Here is a 19,975-nt window from a genome sequence, read left to right as displayed (position 1 = left end):
GGTGTTCTGCAGCTGTCGTTGCCGGATGTGGAGATCGACTCCCCAGCTGGTCCCCCCTCCCGTCGGTGTGTTTTTTTTCATGCGCGGTTGCGCACTTTTACTCGGCTCTGCGAGCCATTTTTGTAGTCCATTATTTATCGACCTGAGGGAGCGGGTTTCTCTCTCCGCAGCGGGCCTCTTCGGACAGGTAAGGCCTTCACCTTTTTCCTCCTTTGTCTTCTCTTCCTCTCTTCTTACCGTTGCTTTCGATTTTTCTTTTTTTGTCGCCATCTTCTTTCCACCTTTATACTCACTTTTCTGTAACTTTTATTTCTGTGCCTTTGTGTTTTCCTTTGTTTTTCCCGACTTTTCTGGAGAGGGCTGGAGTTCACCGTCCGGCCACTACTCCATCACGTGACTCCTCCCTGTTGGACTTTGCTTCATGCATTCTTAATCCTGTGGATAAATCTTTCATGCTGCACCTTATCGAACTCCTGGGAAATCTAGCATCCACTCATTCCTCCCTATCTACTGCATTCATTCTATCTTCCAAGAACTCCGATAAATTTTTCAAACACGGCTTGCCCTTCCTGAATCCATGCTCTGTCTGCTTGATGGAGCAAGTTCTAACCAGATCTTTTGCTATTTCTTCCTTCAAGATAGCTTCAAGTATTTTCCCATCTACAGATGTTAAGCAAACTGGCCTTTACCTACATCTTTTAAACAGTGGCATGACATTTGCTGACTTCCAATCCACTGTCCAGAGAAATTCGGTTAATGAGCTTATCGCAAGTGGCCCTATTATGACTTCTTTTTTTTTTATAACTATTTATTAGTTCAACAAAGTTATTACATACAATAAGAAAAATACATATTACGAATGATAATTTTTTTTCTTTATATATATATATATATAATATATATAAACAAAGAGAAAAGAAAAAAAAAAAGAACCCCCCCCCCCCCCCCTCAGCCAGCTCTCTTTCGGAGAGAAAAAAACTCGAAATATATTGATTAAAATCTAATCAAGGTAAATCTAAATGTAAATATTCTAAATATAAAGACCACTTATTAAGAAAAAAAAGAATAATTATGTAAAACATACGCAATTTTTTCCATTACCAAACAAGTTTTCATCTCATTATGCCATCTATTAATATCAATCACATTAGCATTTTTCCATGTACTTGCTATACATTTTTTTTGCTACAGATAAGCTAAATACACAAAAGCAATCTGAAATTTATCTAATCCCAAATCTTTCAAAGGATTCAACTTACCCAACAAAAATATTGTCGGGTCTAGAAGTATTTTAATCTCATACAAATGTTCCAAAAACAATTGAATTGCTTTCCAAAAAGATTGTATATGTACACATAACCAAACAGCATGAAAAAAAGTTCCAACCGAATTACCACATCTAAAACAAGAGTCTGATTCACTAAAACCATATTTTTAAAAACTTTTCAGGTAAAAAATTGTAATTAACCATTGCATAACGAACATTTATCAATCTAGTAACACTAACATGACAAATATCTAACCAGTCATCCTCAGAAAAAGTAAACTTGATATCCCTTTCCCATTTAATCTTAGATCTATTCCATTCCTTTTTTTCCACACTTTCCTGTAATATTTGGTACATCAATGAAATGTATCCCTTCTTTGGTGCAATCATAAGAAGAGATTCAAATTTAGTGAAATCAGGTAAAATCATGTCTCTACCAAATATTTGTTTTACTAGAGATCGAAGTTGATAATAAACAAATAAAGAATTCTCATTAATACCAAAATCTTACCTCATTTGATTAAAAGATAAAAATTGACCTTCTTTAAAACAATCCCCCAAGTTTTTTATTCCTTTAGATTTCCAGTGTCATAAGCACTGATTATACATTGAAAAAGGAATGTTGGTTATTATATAGCGATGTTAAAGTCAATAATTTACCCTTAGAACCTATCATTCTATTTTTCCTCATCCATAACTTCATTAAATGTTTTAGTATAGGCACATTCACAGACAAGTTGCTCTTGTGTCTTGGTGTGAGCTTTCAGGCGCCTCAGATTGAAGAGACTGGCATCCGTGTGGTACCGGATGTAAACAGCGTCTTCATTGTTGAGGTCTTTCATGGCTTGGTTGAGCATCATGCTGAAGTAGATTGAAAAGAGGGTTGGTGTGAGAACGCAGCCTTGCTCCATGCCATTGTTTATGGAGAAGGGTTCAGAGAGCTCATTGCTGTATCTGACCTGACCTTGTTGGTTTTCGTGCAGTTGGATAACCATGTTGAGGAACTTTGGGGGGCATCCGAGGCTACTCTTTGCAGACGATGCCACTTTAGTTGCCCATTCAGAGCCAGCTCTTCAGTGCTTGACGTCCTGTTTTGCGGAAACTGCCAAAATGTTTGGCCTGGAAGTCAGCCTGAAGAAAACTGAGGTCCTCCATCAGCCAGCTCCCCACCATGACTACCAACCCCCCCACATCTCCATCGGGCACACAAAATTCAAAACGGTCAACCGGCTGCACCATTTCATCGGATGCAAGGATTGACAACGAGATAGACAACAGACTTGCCAAGGCAAATAGCGCCTTTGGAAGACTACACAAAAGAGTCTGGAAAAACAACCAACTGAAAAACCGTACAAAGATAAGTGTATACAGAGCCGTTGTCATACCCACACTCCTGTTCGGCTTCGAATCATGGGTCCTCTACCGGCATCACCTACGGCTCCTAGAACGCTTCCACCAGCGCTGTCTCCGCTCCATCCTCAACATTCATTGGAGCGACTTCATCCCTAACATCGAAGTACTCGAGATGGCAGAGGCCGACAGCATTGAATCCACGCTGTTGAAGATCCAACTGCGCTGGGTAGGTCACGTTTCCAGAATGGAGGACCATCGCCTCCCCAAGATCGTGTTATATGGCGAGCTCTCCACTGGCCATCGTGTCAGAGGTGCACCAAAGAAGAGGTACAAGGACTGCCTAAAGAAATCTCTTGGTGCCTGCCACATTGACCACCGCCAGTAGGCTGATATCGCCTCAAACCGTGCATCTTGGCGCCTCAGTTTGGCGGGCAGAAACCTCCTTTGAAGAAGACCGCAGAGCCCACCTCACTGACAAAAGACAAAGGAGGAAAAACCCAACACCCAACCCCAACCAACCAATTTTCCCCTGCAACCGCTGCAACCATGTCTGCCTGTCCCGCATCGGACTTGTCAGCCACAAACGAGCCTGCAGCTGACGTGGACATTTACCCCTCCATAAATCTTCGTCCGTGAAGCCAAGCCAAAGAAGAAAGAAGATAGGCACATTATATTGTTGTAATAAATTTAAATTCCACCGAAACAAAAATTGATGTTTTTCAAATTCAGAAATATTTGCCATCTCAATTTTAGCCCAACTAGGGGGCTGTTCCAAGTCCATTAATAAACTAATAAATTTAAATTGAGCTGCCTCATAATAATTTTGAAAATGTGGTAAGCGTAATCCCCCTCATGCATATTTCCAGGTTAGCTTATTCAAAGCTACTCTCGGAAATTTACCCTTCCATAAAAATTCCCTAACCATTTTATTTAAATCTCGAAAAAAATTCTTATTAAGTAAGCTCGGAATTGATTGAAACAAATATACGTGGAAAAATATTCATTTTAATTGTATTTATTCTTCCAATTAAATTTATAGGAAGATCCTTCCACTTAATCAAATCAGCTTTAATCTTTTTCATTAACGGTACATAATTTAATTTATATAAAGATTAATAATCAACATCCACATTTATACCCAAATATTTAATTCGATCAGTCCACTTCAGATTAATAATATTCTTATAAACTGAATAATCTCCTTCACCTATCGGTAAAATTTCACTTTTTTCCCAGTTAACTTTATATCCAGACAAAGATCCATATTGTGTAAAACATCCTTCAAGTGCAAAAGTGACTGAGCTGGGTTTGTTAAATACACCAATACGTCATCAGCAAATAAATTAATTTTATACTCCTCATCTAAAACTTTCATACCTTGTATCTGAATATTTTGTCATATCAACCGTGCTAAAGGTTCAATTACTAACGCAAACAAAGCTTGAGACAAAGGGCAACCTTGTCGAGTTGAACAAGTTGATCTAAAAGATTCTGAGATCTGGCCATCAATGCTCTGGCTATTGGTTTATTGTATAAAGCTTTAATCCAACCAATAAAAGAAGGACCAAAGTTAAATTTCTCTAAAACTTTAAATATAAAGTTCCACTCAAGTCTGTCAAAAGCCTTTTCTGCATCAAGAGATATCACCATCAGATGGTCGGGGCACTGTCCATGTTTATTAATCAAACTAATTACTTGGAGAATATTTATCTACAGTGTTTGGAGATGTGTTATGACAGATTAAGGAATATTATGATTTACCTGAATCGTGCTCTAGTGCCTTAATTATTGTAATTCCTAAGAAGGATAGAGATTTGTTAAAGGTGTCTTCGTATAGACCAATTTCTTTCTTGATTGTAGACTATAAAATAATAGCTAAAGTATTAGCGAATCGATTGGCTAAATTTTTACTTAAATTGATACATGTTGATCAAACAGGTTTTATAAAGAATAGGTATGCTTCAGATAATATTCCCCTGTTATGACTTCTGCCATCTCTTTCAGTACCCAGGGATGTATTCCATCAGGACCAGAGGACTTATCAACCTCTGGACCCACAAGTTTGCTCAGCGCTACCTCTTTGTATTGAGGTCTTCACCTCCCATCACATCTTTAACTCTTTGGCACGTTAGACCTGTCCTCCTCTGCGAAGACCAGCACAAAATATTTGTTTGCAGTCTCAGCCTCTTCTGCACTCCCCCTTCTCATGTTCCAAGACCCACTTTTTCCACCTTGTTCTGCTTTATATAATTATACTATTACTCTTTATATTATGTGTGTTTACTTTCATAATCTGACTTCCCTTTCTTTTGCTTTCTCAGTGGTTATTTGTGGGTTTTAAAAATGTTCTCAATCTTCCAATTTCCCCTGGACTCTTGGCACCTTTGCATGAGCTTTCAATTTGATTCCTTCATTATGCAATTGTCGCTCTCCCTACCCTTCGTATCCTTTTTAAATGTTTAACTTATATCTTTAGACATACAGCACGATAACAACCACTTCCAGCCCATGACCCCGTGCTGCTCAAATACTCCTAATTAACCTACAAACCCCATATGTTTTGAATGTTGGGAGCACCCAGAGGAAACCCACGCAGACAAGGAAAATGTACAGACTCCTTACAGAGAGCGCCGGATTCGATCCCAGGTCACTGGCGCTGTAATACCATTATGATAACCGAATATACTTTTGTTGAGTTTTTTAAAAAATCTTGATTTTAAAGTCTACAGCTATCCCACCATATAAGCTGTGTTCTCAGTCTATGTTCACCATCTCAAGATTCAAATTATTGCCATTGTAATAAAACAGTGTTATATTACATTAAATTGCTTTCGTCTGCTGTAAGGCGGACAGATTCACCATCGGCAGAAATTGCCTGAAGCGCTGCTGACAGTCAGAGAAAGAGAAGCAAAAGAGAGACCCCACCCCACCCACAGTCCAGTCCAAACCATATGCAACCCGAGTTCCAGATCCAAACCTCTGACATGGTCAGGAATCCTTCGGCACCCCCTCCCATCCTGGTTCCGATACCTGAACCCCTTCAGCCAGTCTCCAGCAATCCGCAACCTGGTGCAGATCTTCCGACAGCAGTCTCCAGCAGCCCACAGCCTCCGTGGGTTCTTTGCCTTGAGTCGTCAGCAGCTCGCCGCACGCGTGGGTCTTTCAGCCGCAGAGCCCCCTCACTGGTCCGCCGCCGTGGATTGTTTCCTCTGCTTCTCCTTCTCATACAGAATGGGGGTGGGGGGGGAGTCATCTCCCCATTTTTTGATGCCCTGCGCAAGTCCTCCACTACCTTGGAGTCTGCAACCCCTCGACTGCTGACGATCATAGGCGCTGCCATCCTGGGCGCAGACCACACGTCGCGGGATTTTAAATGAAACCATTTAACGTTTCATTTGTTAAAGCAGATAAATGGCTCCTTTAACGGGCCATTCAAGGCAGTGTGGAGCTGACAACAGTTGAACTGGGCGGTTGGATCGCACGGGAACGATGTATCTCTGTTCCTCACCCACCGCGGGACCGCACCAGCGGCAGCACTGCCGTTTTCCCTCCCTTATCCCGTTGTTGTTGTTGTGAGATTGGTGTTAGATTGTACTATTGTACCCTCTATTTGTATGAGAAAATCAGTTACTCTGTGATTACTCTTTCCAAAAGGATCACTAGCGACAAAACCATTCCTTTTCCCTGTCCGTTTGTAGGGAGAGGGGGGCAGCTTGGGAGCGCAGAGAGCAGGGAGAGGTGGGCGGCTTGGGGGAGTGCGAAGAGGGAATGCTCAGGGGAGAGAGACCAGCTTGGGAGAGCAGGGAAAGGGGGGTGGCTTGCAGTGCGGTGAAGAGGGGGAAGCTTAGGGAAGCAGGGAGAGGGGGGGTGTGGCAGCAGCAGCTCAGGGGAGGGGGTGCTTCAGGGTTGCTCCGAAAAGTTTGTCGCATTGGTCACCTGACTCCATATTCACTGGTGGGTGAGTGGCCTGGGACCAAGAGCAAGACAGCTAGCCACTGATGCACAGCTTATCTCAGGCCCATCATGAGGGGGAAGTGTGTTCCCGGGAGCACCAGGGTGAGTTATTTTTCCAGGGGGACAAAAATGATGAGGTTGATGATCGATTTCTGGTTATAATGATGTGGAGAGACTTCAGTGAATATTCCGTGTGAACGCGGAATCATTTCACTGCCCAGTTCTCGACCCTGAAGGAATGGCATGTATATAGCCACAAAGTATTTCCTTTGCTGAGAGATGGTTAATCCACGCGCACAATCCCTGGGACCACCGTCAACAAAAGCTGACAGTTTAGTGCGGCAAACGGTGTATGTTGGAGCGGATGAGGGGGGATGGGGTGAATGCATTGTGTTGCAAGCTGGATGAATTTGGCCTGAGGGCCGTAGGTTGCCCACCCCGGTCTCGGACAATTTCAGGTTTGAAGGGCACCCAGTTAGAACAGAGATGAGGAGGAATTTCTTTAGATGGAAGGTGGTGAATCTGTGGAATTTGTTGCCACGGGCAGTTGTGGAGGCCAAGTCATTGGGTGGATTTAAGACAGAGATTAGCCAGGGCATCAAAGATTATGGGGAGAAGGCCGGGCAGTGGGGCTGAGTGGTGAAATGGATCAGCTCATGACTCAATGGCCAGTTTCTGCTCCTGTGCCTTATGGTCCTATGGTCTTAACTTTGCCTTTGTCTTACCTTTGGGTAACTTGCCACCTTCCTTGAAGCCTTATATTCTCCAAAGCCCTCACCAATTTGGGCCAGCAGCAATTCAATTTGATGGCAGCCTCCCTCAAAGTGGCTGCTCTGCTGGAGCCTGCCTTCCTTCTGAAACGAACTCGAACTCACCTCTGCTTCTGATTACTTTTAAATCTCCTGTTCCGTTCCACACTCCCGACGGTTTTGGACGGTCCTCATTTTGGGCACTGAGGAGTGCAGTAGAACAGAGGGATCTGGGAATACAGACACATAATTCCCTGAAAGTGGACAGGGTTGTAAAGAGAGTTTTTGACATATTGGCCTTCATAAATCCAAGGTTTGACTGTAGGAATAGGGATTCTCTTCTATTTCTTATTCTGATTATCCATCCCATAGGATGATGAATGTTCCTTTCAGTCAGTTTGATATGAGGAATACTAAGACATTGGTGAGGCTACATTTGGAGTATTGTGTGCAGTTTGGGTCACCTATTAATAAGATTGACAGAGTGCAGAGAAGATTTACTCGTGGGACATGAGGAACTGAGTTACAGAGAAAGGTTAACGAGGTTAGGACTTTATCCCCTGGAGTGTCGGAGAATGAAGGGCGATTTGATAGAGGTAAAACAGGACTCTTGACACTGTGGTTAAGTGAAAAAACATACAAATGCTGGAGAAACTCAGCAGGTCAAACAGTGCTTTTATGTAGCAAAGGTACATCACCAATGTTTCGGGCTTGAGTCCTTCAAGTTGGGGGGGGGGGGGTGTGGAACATGAGAGATGCCTGAACAAATGATGAGAGGAGAGGGGGAAGAAACGGAAAAAAGCAAGCTGATTAGTGGATTGTTCATGCCCTAGGGTTGGAGGGGGCCCGGACAAAAAATGAGATGTAGTTCCTCCAATCTGCGGGTGATCGGGGGGGGAGGGGGGAGGGGGGGAGTGTGAAAGGTCAAGGGCAGACGTGAGCTTGAGAGGGTGACTCAGAATTGAAATGGTAGGCTACGAGGAGGTCGCTTATGTTGCAGACGGAGAGGAGGTGCTGAGCGAAGCGATCTCCTAATCTGCTACCGTTCTCTCCGATGTAGAGAAGGCCACAGAGGGTGCACCGGATGCAGTAAATGAGTTCTTTTGAGGTACAGGTGAAGTGTTGCTTCACCTGAAAGGTCTGTTTGGGACCCCAGACCGTGGTGAGGGAGGAGGTGTGGGTGCAGGTGTTACATCTCCTACGACCACAGTGGAAGGTGCTGGGTGGGCGATGGGTGGGGAGAGAAGAGTGCACAAGGGAGTCATGGAGGGAGCGGTCCCGATGGAAGGCTGGGGTGGGGAAGAAGGAAAAATGTGTCTGGTGGTGGGGTCGTATAGTAAGTGCTGAAAATTCTGGTGGATAATGTGTTTGATGCGGAAGCTGGCGATTTGATAGAGTAAATGTAAGCATGCCTTTTCCACCGAGGTTAGGAAAAACAACAAGAGGACATGGGTTAAAGGCGAACTGTTTTAAGGGGAGAACTTCCTCGTGGAGAGGGTGGTGAGTTTACGGAGCAAGCTGTCAGCTGAAGTGGTGAAGGTGGGCTCAGTTTGACATTTAAGAAAAATTTGGGTATGTCCATGAATGGGAGGGGTATGGAGGAATATGGATTGGGTGCAAGTCAGAGGGACGAGGTAGAATTGATGGTGCGAAGGGCCTGTTCCTGTGCTGCTGTAATATTCTATGGTATAATCTTCAAACCTTAAATATTTGTGCTGAATAAACAAGTGTCCAACCTGTCTCTGGGATGTTGTTGGAACTGTTTTTGGTTGCCTGAAGGGGTAACACTATTTTTGCTACCCTTTTTTTCACAGCATTGAACTGGATGAACTTCCACTGGTGCAGACCGCTGCCAATTTGTTCAAAGACATGTGTTATAAATACCGGGAGGAGCTGATGGCTGGGATCATTGTCGCTGGGTGGGACAAAAGGAACGGTGGACAGGTAAAGATTTGGCGTGGGGGGGGGGGGGGGCGGGTGGAGGAATTTAAATTTTGAATCAAGTGCCTTGATCTGATTGCCAACATTCAGCTAATGACCGGACCCCAGTCTGGCGGAACAGGAGAGGAAAGTCATCTTCTTTTCCCTCCATCACCCCAGTGTCCAATGTCCTTGTTATTAACCCTTTCATGTTGGTCGCTCCGTCAATTTGATTGAGGTCCCTCCAAAACCCTTCTGTCCTGCCCACAGCATTGAAGCTGTCCTGGTTAAAATTGTCTTTCTATTTTGTCTTTGACACCCACTAAGTTTTGGACCTTTATGACAAATAACAGGGACCTTGACAATTGAGTAGCCCTGCCTAATCAAGAACCTTAAATATATCCAATGACCTGGGCTCCACAACCGCCTGTGACAACAAATTCCAGATTCACCAACCTCTGACTGAAGAAATTCCTCCGCACCTCTTTTCTAAGCAGATTCCCTTCAATCCTGAAGTTGTGTCCTCTTGTCCTAGAACAGTGGTTTTCAATTTTTTTTTCCACTCACAGACCACCTTAAGTAATCCCTTACTAATCAGAGCACCTATGGCATTGGGACTACTTAAAGTGGTCTGTGAGTGGAAAGAAAAAGTTTGAAAACCACTGTAACTCTCCCACAATGGGAAACAATCTTTCTTCATCTACTCTGTACATGCCTTTCAACATTCAAAATGTTTCCATGAGATCCCCCTCATTCTCCTAAATTCCCATGAGTATAGAGCAAGGGCTGTTAAAAGCTCCTCATGTGATAACCCTTTTGTTCCCGGAATCGTCCTTGTGAATCTCCTCTGAACTTCTCCATCGTCAGCACACTCTTTCTTAGATGAGGACCCCAAAACATATCTTTACCTCCTATAGACTCGATAAGACTTGCTGAATTCTTCCAGAATTTCTGTGTTTTTACTACAGTGTCTGCAAAACTTTCTTCTTTCCAGTCTTGACTGGAATGTGTTGGAGCTTTGGCAGGTACAAGGGTGGGAGGAGATTGGAAGGATCTGGTGCAGGTCAGTGGGACTAGGCAGATAAATAGTTCAGCACAGACTAGAAAGGCTGAAGGACCTACTGCTGAGCTGAGGTGTTTTATGATTCTGTGGTCTGATTCCAGGTGTACACCGTTCCAATGGGTGGGATGATGGTGCGGCAGCCATTCTCTGTTGGTGGCTCTGGAAGCACCTACATATATGGTTATGTTGACTCCACCTACAAGCCTGGAATGACAAAAGAGGAGTGCTTGGACTTCACATCAAATGGTTAGTGCCATGTGCTGAATAGCTCTTACAATGTCAAATCAGTGGGAGATGTTTCAAGATCAGATAGCAACCGTCTGGAGTCTGCATTTCCCCATCAATGTTAAAAGCAAGATGGTAAGTTTGAGTAACTTTGGATGAAACACATTGAAGGTTTCATTTAGAAAAGGAGGAGGTCGAGTTTATTGTCATCTGATTGCTCAAGTACAACCTGACAAAATGTTCTCTGGTCCTCGGTGTAAAACATGCAGATACACAACCAGACATAATACACATACAGACAAACAATACAGATGCAGGACAAGTATTCATATAGACAAATATTTTTTCATGAATATGAGAGTCTCGGATGGTCATTTCCTTTGGTTGTTCAGCATTCTCACTGCCTGTGGGAAGAAGCTATTTCTCAGCCTGGTGGTGGTGGCTCTGATCCTCCTGGATCTCTTTCCCAATGGGAGCAGCTGAGAGATGCTGTGTGTGGGGTGGAAGGGGTCCTCAGTGATTTTGCACTCCCTCTTCAGACAATGATCCCGTAGATCACAATGTTGGGGGGGGGAGACCCCAGGGATCCTCTCTACCACACTTATGATCCTGTGGATTGACCTCCGATCCATTTCTCTGCAGAAACCACACCACACTGATACAGCTGGCAAGGACGCTCTCGAAAGAGCTCCTGTAGAAGGTTGACATGATGGTGGTGGTAGTCTTGCCCGCTTCAGTCTTCTTAGGAAGTGCAGTCGCTGTTGCGCCTTCCTGACAAGTGAGGAGATGTTGTATGTCCATGATAGGTCACTAGTTGAGGAACTTTGTGCTCTCCACTCTCTCCACTACAGAGTTATTGATGTGTCATTGGGGGAGGGGGGGGGGGGTTAATCATTGCTGGTCCTCTTGAAGTCCACAATCATATCTTTCGTTTTGTCCTCAGTGTTTTTTAGACAGCAATGTTGGAAAAATTTAACATAATTACCTTGTGGTCATTTATGCTGGACGCTGTAAGTTCCTGTGCGCATTAGTCCAGGTGCTTTTACGTGGAGCAACGTGGCCTGCGTCTGTAACTGACGTCCAACGTGTGACATTATCTCGTCGGCAGCATTGCTGATGTCATTACTGTGCGTTTAAGAAGGCATCCATGGCTGTCGATCCTCAGACCATGCTGAAGGTATCAATGAGTATATATGGCTTTATTCGCACAAACCGTGAATTCACACATTTCGTAAATGCCTTTGTGATGTGGAGAGGGATGAGTTTGAGGAGAGAAATGGAGCAGGATGGTTGTCACCTGCTGAGCGTGCCATCAGCTGGATGTCGACTTCGTGAGGTAAGTTTTCGGTGCGATTTGGACTGCAGACTTCCTCCTAAAAGCAGTAGGGGGTCCTGCAGGATCAATCGCGGTGCAGGAATTAACTCAAAATTCCTGCACTTTCCTTTTGTTGGTTGTGCCGTTACATGTCTGCAGTCTAAAAACCATAATTGAGACTCAGATTGTTAAGCACAGCACCCAAATGCCCTTCAGCCCAACTTGTTCATGCTGACATCAATGACTATCAGCTGGTGCCATTCGGCTTGTATCACTCTTGTAATCCATGTATCCAAAATGTCCTTAGAATATGACAGCTGTCCTTGCCTCTACAGATTCCCCCCGTAGTTTCATTCCGTATACCTACCACCTTTCAAATCTTTTCCCCCTCTGTTTCCCACAGATTTCAAAGTTTAGATTTATTGTCAGAGCACATTCATGACATCACGTACAACCCTGAGATTCTTCTATCCAGTGGGCCAGACAGATTTTCTACTTCTGGGTAGTGCAAAAAAAAAAGGCACTCAAGAAAAGATGTGGACCCAAAAGGGAGAAATGTAAACAAATAACAAAATGCAAACAAACTGTGCAGTCCAGGAAATAAGTATTCAATCATAAATAATGTGCAAAGTATGAGTCCCTAAACGAGTCCCTGATTGAGTTTGTTGTTGAGGAGTCTGATGGTGGAGGGGGAGTAGCTGTTCCTGAACCTGGTGGGTGCGAGTCTTGTGGTACCGATGGCAGCGGCGAGAACGGAGCGTGTGCTGGGTGGTGTGGGTCCTTGGTGGTTGTTGCTCTCCGACTGTAGCATTCAAAGTAGGTTTTCTCAATAGCGGGGAGAGTCTTCCCTGTGAAGTACTGGGCTGTGCCCACTATCTTTGGCAGGGCTTTACATTCAGGAGTAATGTTCCCCCCACACTAAACCGTGACGCAGCCAGTCAGCACACTTTCCACCACGCATATGGAGGTTTGCCCGGTGTCATGACCAAATTTCCACAAACTCTTGAGGAAGTAGAGGCAATGCCATGCTTTCTTCACAATGGCATACATGTGCTGGGTCCAGGAAAGTTGCTCTGAAATTGTGATTCCCAGGAATTTAAATTTGCTTACTCTTGTCACCTCTGATCCTCTAAGATCCACACGGTCTGTTCTTGCTGCTGCCATCAGGAAAGACGTATCAGTGCCACAAGGCTTGTATCCCCATGTTCAGGAACAGCTGCTACCTCTCCACCATCAGGCTCCTTGATGACAAACTCAATCAGAGACTCATTTAAGGTCTCTTACTTGTGCACTTTATTGATTTTCTTTTTTATTCTTTCTGTATTACATTTGTTATTGTAGGAAGGGTTAATGGTTCTAGCGTATCCAGAGCTATGCTTTTATCCTTCTCACTGAGTGAATTAAGGGCAAGAAATTTGACGTGATCCAGTTACACATCTGAATTTTCTAGGCTTATTTTCTGAATGGGCAATGAACCACAGACATCACCTTCACTTTCTCTTTTTTTCCACTAATTGTTTTAAATGTAATTTGTAGTGATATTTGCATTGCAAAACAGCGAATTTCATGACGTGGTCATGACAAATTCTGATTTTGTCTTCAATATTTTTATTGTGTCATAAAAGCAGAGAACGACTAATTCTGTCTCGGAATCAGAATTTGTCATGGCCGTGTCTCGAAATTTGTTGTTTTGCGGCAGAATTACTGTGCAAATGCTGCTATGAATTACATTTGAAAATAAATAAATGAATGCAAAAACAAGAGAAAGTGAGGTAGTGTTCATCGTCCATTCAGAGATCTATTTGCGGAGGGGAAGAAGCTTCCTTGTGCCGCTGGGTGTTGGTCTTCGGGCACCTGTACCTCCTTCCCGATGGTGGCAGAGTGAACCGGGCAGGGCCTGGGTGGTGAGGGTGCTTTCTTAAAACCGCCTCTCCTGGATGCCCTCGATGGAGTGAAGACTGATGCCTATGATGGCGCTGGCCAGGCTCACAACTCTCTTGTTTTTTTTCCCCCTGTCCTGTGCATTTTCACCTCCACACCAGACAGTGATGCCTCCAGTCGGAATGCTCTCCACCTACAGAAATTTGGTGACATGTGCTGGCGTGATCTTGCCAGTAACAGGCCCTTTCGGCCCACTAGCCTGTGCTGTCCAATTACTCCCAATTGACCTACACCCCTGGAAGGAGGAATTTAGAGCGCCTGGAGGAACCCATGCAGACCAGGGGGAGTACAGCGTGGGATTTGAATCCCAGTTAACCATATAACCACTTACAGCACAGAACAGGCCAGTTCAGCCCTACTAGTCCATGCCGTAACAAATCCCCACCCTCCTAGTCCCACTGACCAGTACCCGGTCCATACCCCTCCAGACCTCTCCTCTCCATGTAACGATCCAGTCTTTCCTTAAATGTAACCAATGATCCTGCCTCAACCATGTCTGCCGGAAGCTCATTCCACATTCCTACACCACCCTTTGCGTAAAGAAATTTCCCCTCATGTTCCCCTTATAATTTTCCCCCTTCAATTCAATCTAGTTTGAATCTCCCCCACTCTTAATTGAAAAAGCCTATCCACATTTACTTTGTCCCTTTTAAAATCTTAAACACCTCTATCAAGTCCCCCCTCAATCTTCTACGCGCCAGAGAAAAAAAGCCCTAGTCTGCACAACCTTTCCCTGTAACTCAAACCTTGAAATCCTGTCAACATTCTCATGAACCTTCTCTGCACTCTCTCTATTTTGTTTACATCTTTCCTATAATTTGGTGACCAAAACTGTACACAATACTCCAAATTTGGCCTCACCAATGCCTTGTACAATTTCATCATAACCTCCTACTCTTGAATTCAATACTCCGATTTATGAAGTCCAACATTCCAAATGCCTTCTTCACCACACCATCTACCTGAGTATCAGCCTTGAGGGTACTATTTACCATAACTCCTAAATCCCTTTGTTGCTCTCCACATCTCAATAGCCTACCATTTAATGCATATGACCTATTTAGATTTGCCTTTCCAAAATGTAACACCTCACACTTAACCTGTATTAAATTCCATCAGCCATTTCTCAGCCCACACCTCCAGCCTTCCTAAATCACCTTTTAATCTATGGTAATCTTCCTCACTGTCCACAACACCACCAATCTTTGTATCATCCGCAAACTTGCTTATCCAATTCTCCACTCCTACCTCCAGATCGTTAATATATATAACAAACAATAGTGGACCGAGGACCGATCTCTGAGGAACTCCACTAGTCACCGGCCTCCAATTGGACAAACAATTTTCTACCACTACTCTTCGACACCTCCCATCCAACCATTGCTGAATCCATTTCACTACCTCCTTATTTATACCTAATGCCTCCACCTTTTTTCCTAACCTCCTGTGGGGAACTTTGTCAAAAGCTTTACTAAAGTCTAAATAGACAACATCCACAACTTTCCCTTCATCAACCTTTTTTGTAACCCCCTCGAAAAACTCAATCAGGTTTGTCAAGCATGATCTACCCCTGAAAAAACCATGCTGATTACTCCCTATCAATCCCTGTACCTCCAAATATTTGTAAATGCCATCCCTCAGAACACTTTCCATCAACTTGCCCACCACAGATGTCAGATTCACGGGCCTATAATTCCCAGGTTTACATTTGGACCCTTTCTTAAACAGCGGAACCACATGTGCCACCCTCCAATCCTTTGGCACTACCACCGTGGCCAATGACATCCTAAATATCTCTGTTAATGGCCCCACTATCTGTCCACAAGCCTCCCTGAGTGTCCTTGGGAATATTTTGTCCGGTCCCAGAGATTTATCCACCTTTATCTTTTTCAACACAGCCATCACTACCTCCTCGGTTATCCTTATATGCTTCATGACCTCCCCACTATTTTTCTTTACTTTAACTGGTTCAATATTTTTTTCCCTAGTGAATACAGAGGCAAAGAAATCATTCAAAATTTCCCCCATTTCCTCTGACTTCTCACTCAGCCTACCCTCGCTATCTACAAGGGGTCCAATTTTATTCCTCACTAATCTTTTACTTTTAATGTAACTATAGAAACCCTTTGGATTTATTTTTACTCTGTCTGCCAAAGCCTCTTCATGCCTTTTTTTGGCCTTTCTAATTTCTTTCTTAAGATTCCTTCTACACTCCTTGTAGTCCTCCTTCAAATTGTCAGCTCCCTGCTCTTTATACCTCTTGTACACCTCCCTTTTTCTCCTAACCAAATTTCCAATATTCCTCGAAAACCAAGCCTCCCTATGACTTCCAGCCTTTCCTTTGATCCTCACTGGGACATATCTACTCTGTACCCTCAAAATTTCTTTTTCGAATATCCTCCATTTTTCATTTACATCCTTACCTGAAAAAGACAGTTGCTGGCACTGTAAAAGTGTTGTGCTCACTGTGCTGCCCAGGTTTGAAATTGTTCCTGATAAATTTTGTTAAACCCTGTTGCAATGGCGTGACTCTTATCGAATGGATGGTTGTGCCTGCTACCTTGACAAAAGTGATCCCCTCAAACACCAGCACCTACATTTTGTGTTTCAGCTATTGCACTAGCGATGGATCGCGATGGTTCAAGTGGAGGGGTGATTCGTCTCGCGGCCATCACTGAGAAAGGAGTCGAACGCAAAGTCGTCAGTGGAAGCCAGCTGCCGTACTTTGCTTCAGCGTGAGGATCGATTGTTACAGCACAGCCATTTCACGCTGCCCTCTGCTGTCGAAACAGTTACCGGACTTGGTATGCAGTGCTATTCCATGGTTTCATTTGGCAACTTGTAAAATGCCACAAATAAAATTGAAAGTTGATTAAGAATATCTGATATTTGCGTCTTCACATTCGTGAGATGAACTTGCTGTCCCTTCTTCTCCCAGCTGTACTGACCAATCCTGCTCGAGATCAAACAGCAGGAGGCACATCCAATCCCCTTCATTCTCTGTTCGGTGAAATCTCTGGCCATTTATCCATCTCGAACTTTTGAATACCCCTGACTTGCACAATCCATCTTAGTTTGACATACACCTTAAATCTCCAGCTCCTCTGTACGTGGAGGACAGTACAGTCCCTTCGGCCATTGATGTTGTGCCGGTTTATACCTACTAAAATAAAAACAAAATCCTTCCAAATTCCATTTTTATTTCATCCACACGCCTGGCTATGAGTCTCTTAAATCTCCCTAATGTTCCAGCCTCCTCCTCCATTCCTGGCAAGGCCTTCCAGGGACCCACATCTCTGTCTCCCCTAAACTTCCCTCCCTTCATTTTGTACAGACGTCCCCTGGTGTTTGCTACTCCAGCCCTGGGAAAAAGGTGTTGGTTGCCCACCCTATCTATGCCTCTCAGAATCTTATCAATCTTAATTAAGTCACCTCACATCTTCCTTCGCTCCAAAGTGGTAACTCTGCCAATCTTGCTTCATTAGACTGAACTCTCCAATCCAGGCAATATTCTGGTAAATTCTCTCTCCATAGTTTCCACATCTTTCCTGCAATAACGTGACCAGAACTGAACACTACATTCCAAGTGTGGTCTTGCCAGGGATTTGTAGAGTTGCCATATGACTGTTGAACTCGATCCCCTAACTAATGAAGCCCATAGGCCTTCTTAAATATCCTATCAACCTAGGTGGCAACCTTGAGAGATCTAAGGATCCCTCCGTTAAATTTGAAATTCAGACTTACAGGACGATAACAAGGCCCTTCAGCCCACGAGCCGGTGCTGCCCAATGAAACCTGTATGTTTTAAAGGGTGGGAGGAAACCCATGCAGATAGAGGGAGAACGTCTTACCAATAGAGCAGGATTTGAACTGGGACACTGGTGCTGTAACAGTGTTGTAACCGCACTGCCCCCTCGGCTAACCATCCCACCCTGTTAAGTATCTGATCACGAACTCTGCACTCAGCCTTCAGAATGCATCACCTCATACTGATAGTTTGAGTTTATCCTTGATACACCTTGCTCTGTACGTTGTTTTTCACCATCTAATTCCATCTTTCCTAATTAAGGTTAGATGTACCATGCTGTATGTCTAATCCTAAACAACTTCTAAAGATCATCCGTGAGGTTTTGGTTGTGAAGATGGAAAGTTAGTAAGTGCGATTTAACACTCCTGAGCTGTGATAAATTGACATGACACCTTGGAGGCAAAATATCCGAGAGGGTCTTCTCTGCATCTACTCTCCTTGTGCATCTCCAGGACCAGAAGTCACTTGCACGTCCCTGCAGAGAGAGTTGGTTGTTTGATCCTGCAGTTCAAGCACTGCTGGAGTTTCTCCAGCAGGTCAAACTGTACTTTATATAGCAAAGACACATCCCAACGCTTTGGGCTTGGGCCCTTTATCAACGTATGAGCAAGGTGTCGGCAGACGCCAGAACAAAATGGTGGGGGGGACAGTCCCACAGGCAGGAGGTAATAGGTGGATAGGGGACATCTGCAAACAGGAGCCGTGGGGTGGCTCTTTGAATGGAGAAAATGAGGGGTCTTGGAGAGACTGGGAGATTTTGCTGAGGACCTTCGCTCTGTCTGCATCAATGACAGGGACCTCCCAGTGGCTGACTCTCTCAATTCCGCGGCCCACTCCCACACCAACGTGTTAGTCCATGGCCTCGTGCACCGCCAAACCCGTAAATTGGAGGGGCAACACCTAATTTTCCATCTGGGTCCTCTCCAAACAGGACGGCATTAACATTGACTTCTCTGGTTTCTGCCGGCCCACTCCCCGTTCTCTCTCCCTTCCCTTCCCTCCAGCTTTCCACCCCTCCCTTCTCCATTCACAGAACCATCCCCTCTCCCCCTGTTTCCTGGTGTGCCCTCCCTCCCTTATCCTGTGGGTCTGCGCTCCTTTTCCCCCCCCACCATTTTGTTTGGACGCCTGTCGACATTTTGCTCACACCTTGATGTTTTAAATTTAGCGGGCTTTTAAATTTAAATCCCGCAGCCCTGTAAAAGGCTAGTTCAGCCCATCGAGTCTGTGCCGCCCAATTTGCACCCCATTAACCAATACCCCAGTACATATTTGAAGAGTGGGAGGAAATTGGAGACCTGGGGAAAGCCCAAGCAGACACGGGGAGAAAGTACTAACTCCCTCCAGACAGCGTGGGATTCGAATGCCCTGTTCTGATCCCTGGCACCAACCTCTTTGCCAATCTTGCTGCCGTTTTGTGTGCGTGCGTAAACCCTACAGGTGCTCAGCAACAGGTAATTTTATCACAAAGAAATTCATTTGTATGCTGTCATTGTCTTTCACAATGTTCATTTTTAAACTTAATTTCAAGTATTACATATTTTTGTAGTGAAAAAATGTATTTTCATTTTAGTTGTTACTTTCCTTTAAAACTGCTCGTTTTGATAAATGAAGCTTGCTGTACTTGTGAATGAATAAACTATAAACATTTACCTGTTCATCTCTTCGTTATTCCTCCTTAAATTAGAATTTTTAAAAAGTGCATACTGCTCGAAAATCTGGACTGACCCAATCTCTGGGCAGTGCTGATTTTACTGTACGCCCGTGGCATCAAATTCCACAGATTCACCGCCCTCTGGCTGAAGAAATTCCTCTGTTCTTAGTGGACGCCCTTCAATCCTGAAGTTGTGCCCTCTTGTCCTGGACTCTCCCACCGTGGGAAACGACCTTTCCACTTCTACTCTGTCCATGCCCTTCAACATTCGAAAGGTTTCATTGAGATCCCCCCTCTCATTCTCCTAAACTCCATCAAGCACAGGACAAGAGCCTTCAAACACTCCTCGCTCAGTCTCTGAAAAGTATGCAGCTGTGTTGGTGGCGAGACTAGATGAAGGGTCTGGGTGGAGTCAAATAATCCTTGACTGAGTTTCCATAGCCTCAGATTAGCGGACCAGGGTGAGTGATCACTCGAGGGAATCAGGCACAATTTTATCCCAGCCACCTGTTCTAAAGTGGCCTGTGATTAGTGAGGACTTTAGTCTGATTGTCACTCTCTTTAGAGAGGGAGGGAATTACATTCGGGATGTTTTCATAGACACTGGTCTGTTCACCGGGAATTTTGCTTAATCCTCAATCTGTAGGCCTGCTGCTTTAAACCCCGTCTCTTGTCTGCAGCACGTTCCGGACACAGACATAGAGCCAGGTGCTTAAATACGCTGTA

The 19,975-nt window shown here is 44.3% G+C and overlaps 1 protein-coding gene across 3 annotated transcripts in view; it reads left to right on the top strand.

The window, feature by feature from the left end:
- Positions 1–16,666, top strand: part of psmb6 (proteasome 20S subunit beta 6) — a 58,543-nt gene extending 41,877 nt beyond the window's left edge. For all 3 annotated transcript variants that reach the window (XM_069919769.1, XM_069919772.1, XM_069919771.1), the window contains 3 exons: positions 9,138–9,267; positions 10,408–10,552; positions 16,399–16,666. In XM_069919769.1, coding sequence (XP_069775870.1) covers positions 9,138–9,267; positions 10,408–10,552; positions 16,399–16,526 — 403 coding nt within the window. In that variant the 3' untranslated portion in view covers positions 16,527–16,666. The remainder of the gene's footprint in view (positions 1–9,137; positions 9,268–10,407; positions 10,553–16,398) is intronic.
- The last annotated feature ends 3,309 nt before the right edge of the window (positions 16,667–19,975 follow it).

This window comes from Narcine bancroftii, chromosome 2 (assembly GCF_036971445.1).
Source record: "Narcine bancroftii isolate sNarBan1 chromosome 2, sNarBan1.hap1, whole genome shotgun sequence".
Lineage (NCBI taxonomy): Eukaryota > Metazoa > Chordata > Chondrichthyes > Torpediniformes > Narcinidae > Narcine > Narcine bancroftii.
The sequence above is the reverse complement of the archived record's forward strand: the minus strand, read 5'-3'. Positions and strand labels throughout refer to the sequence as shown.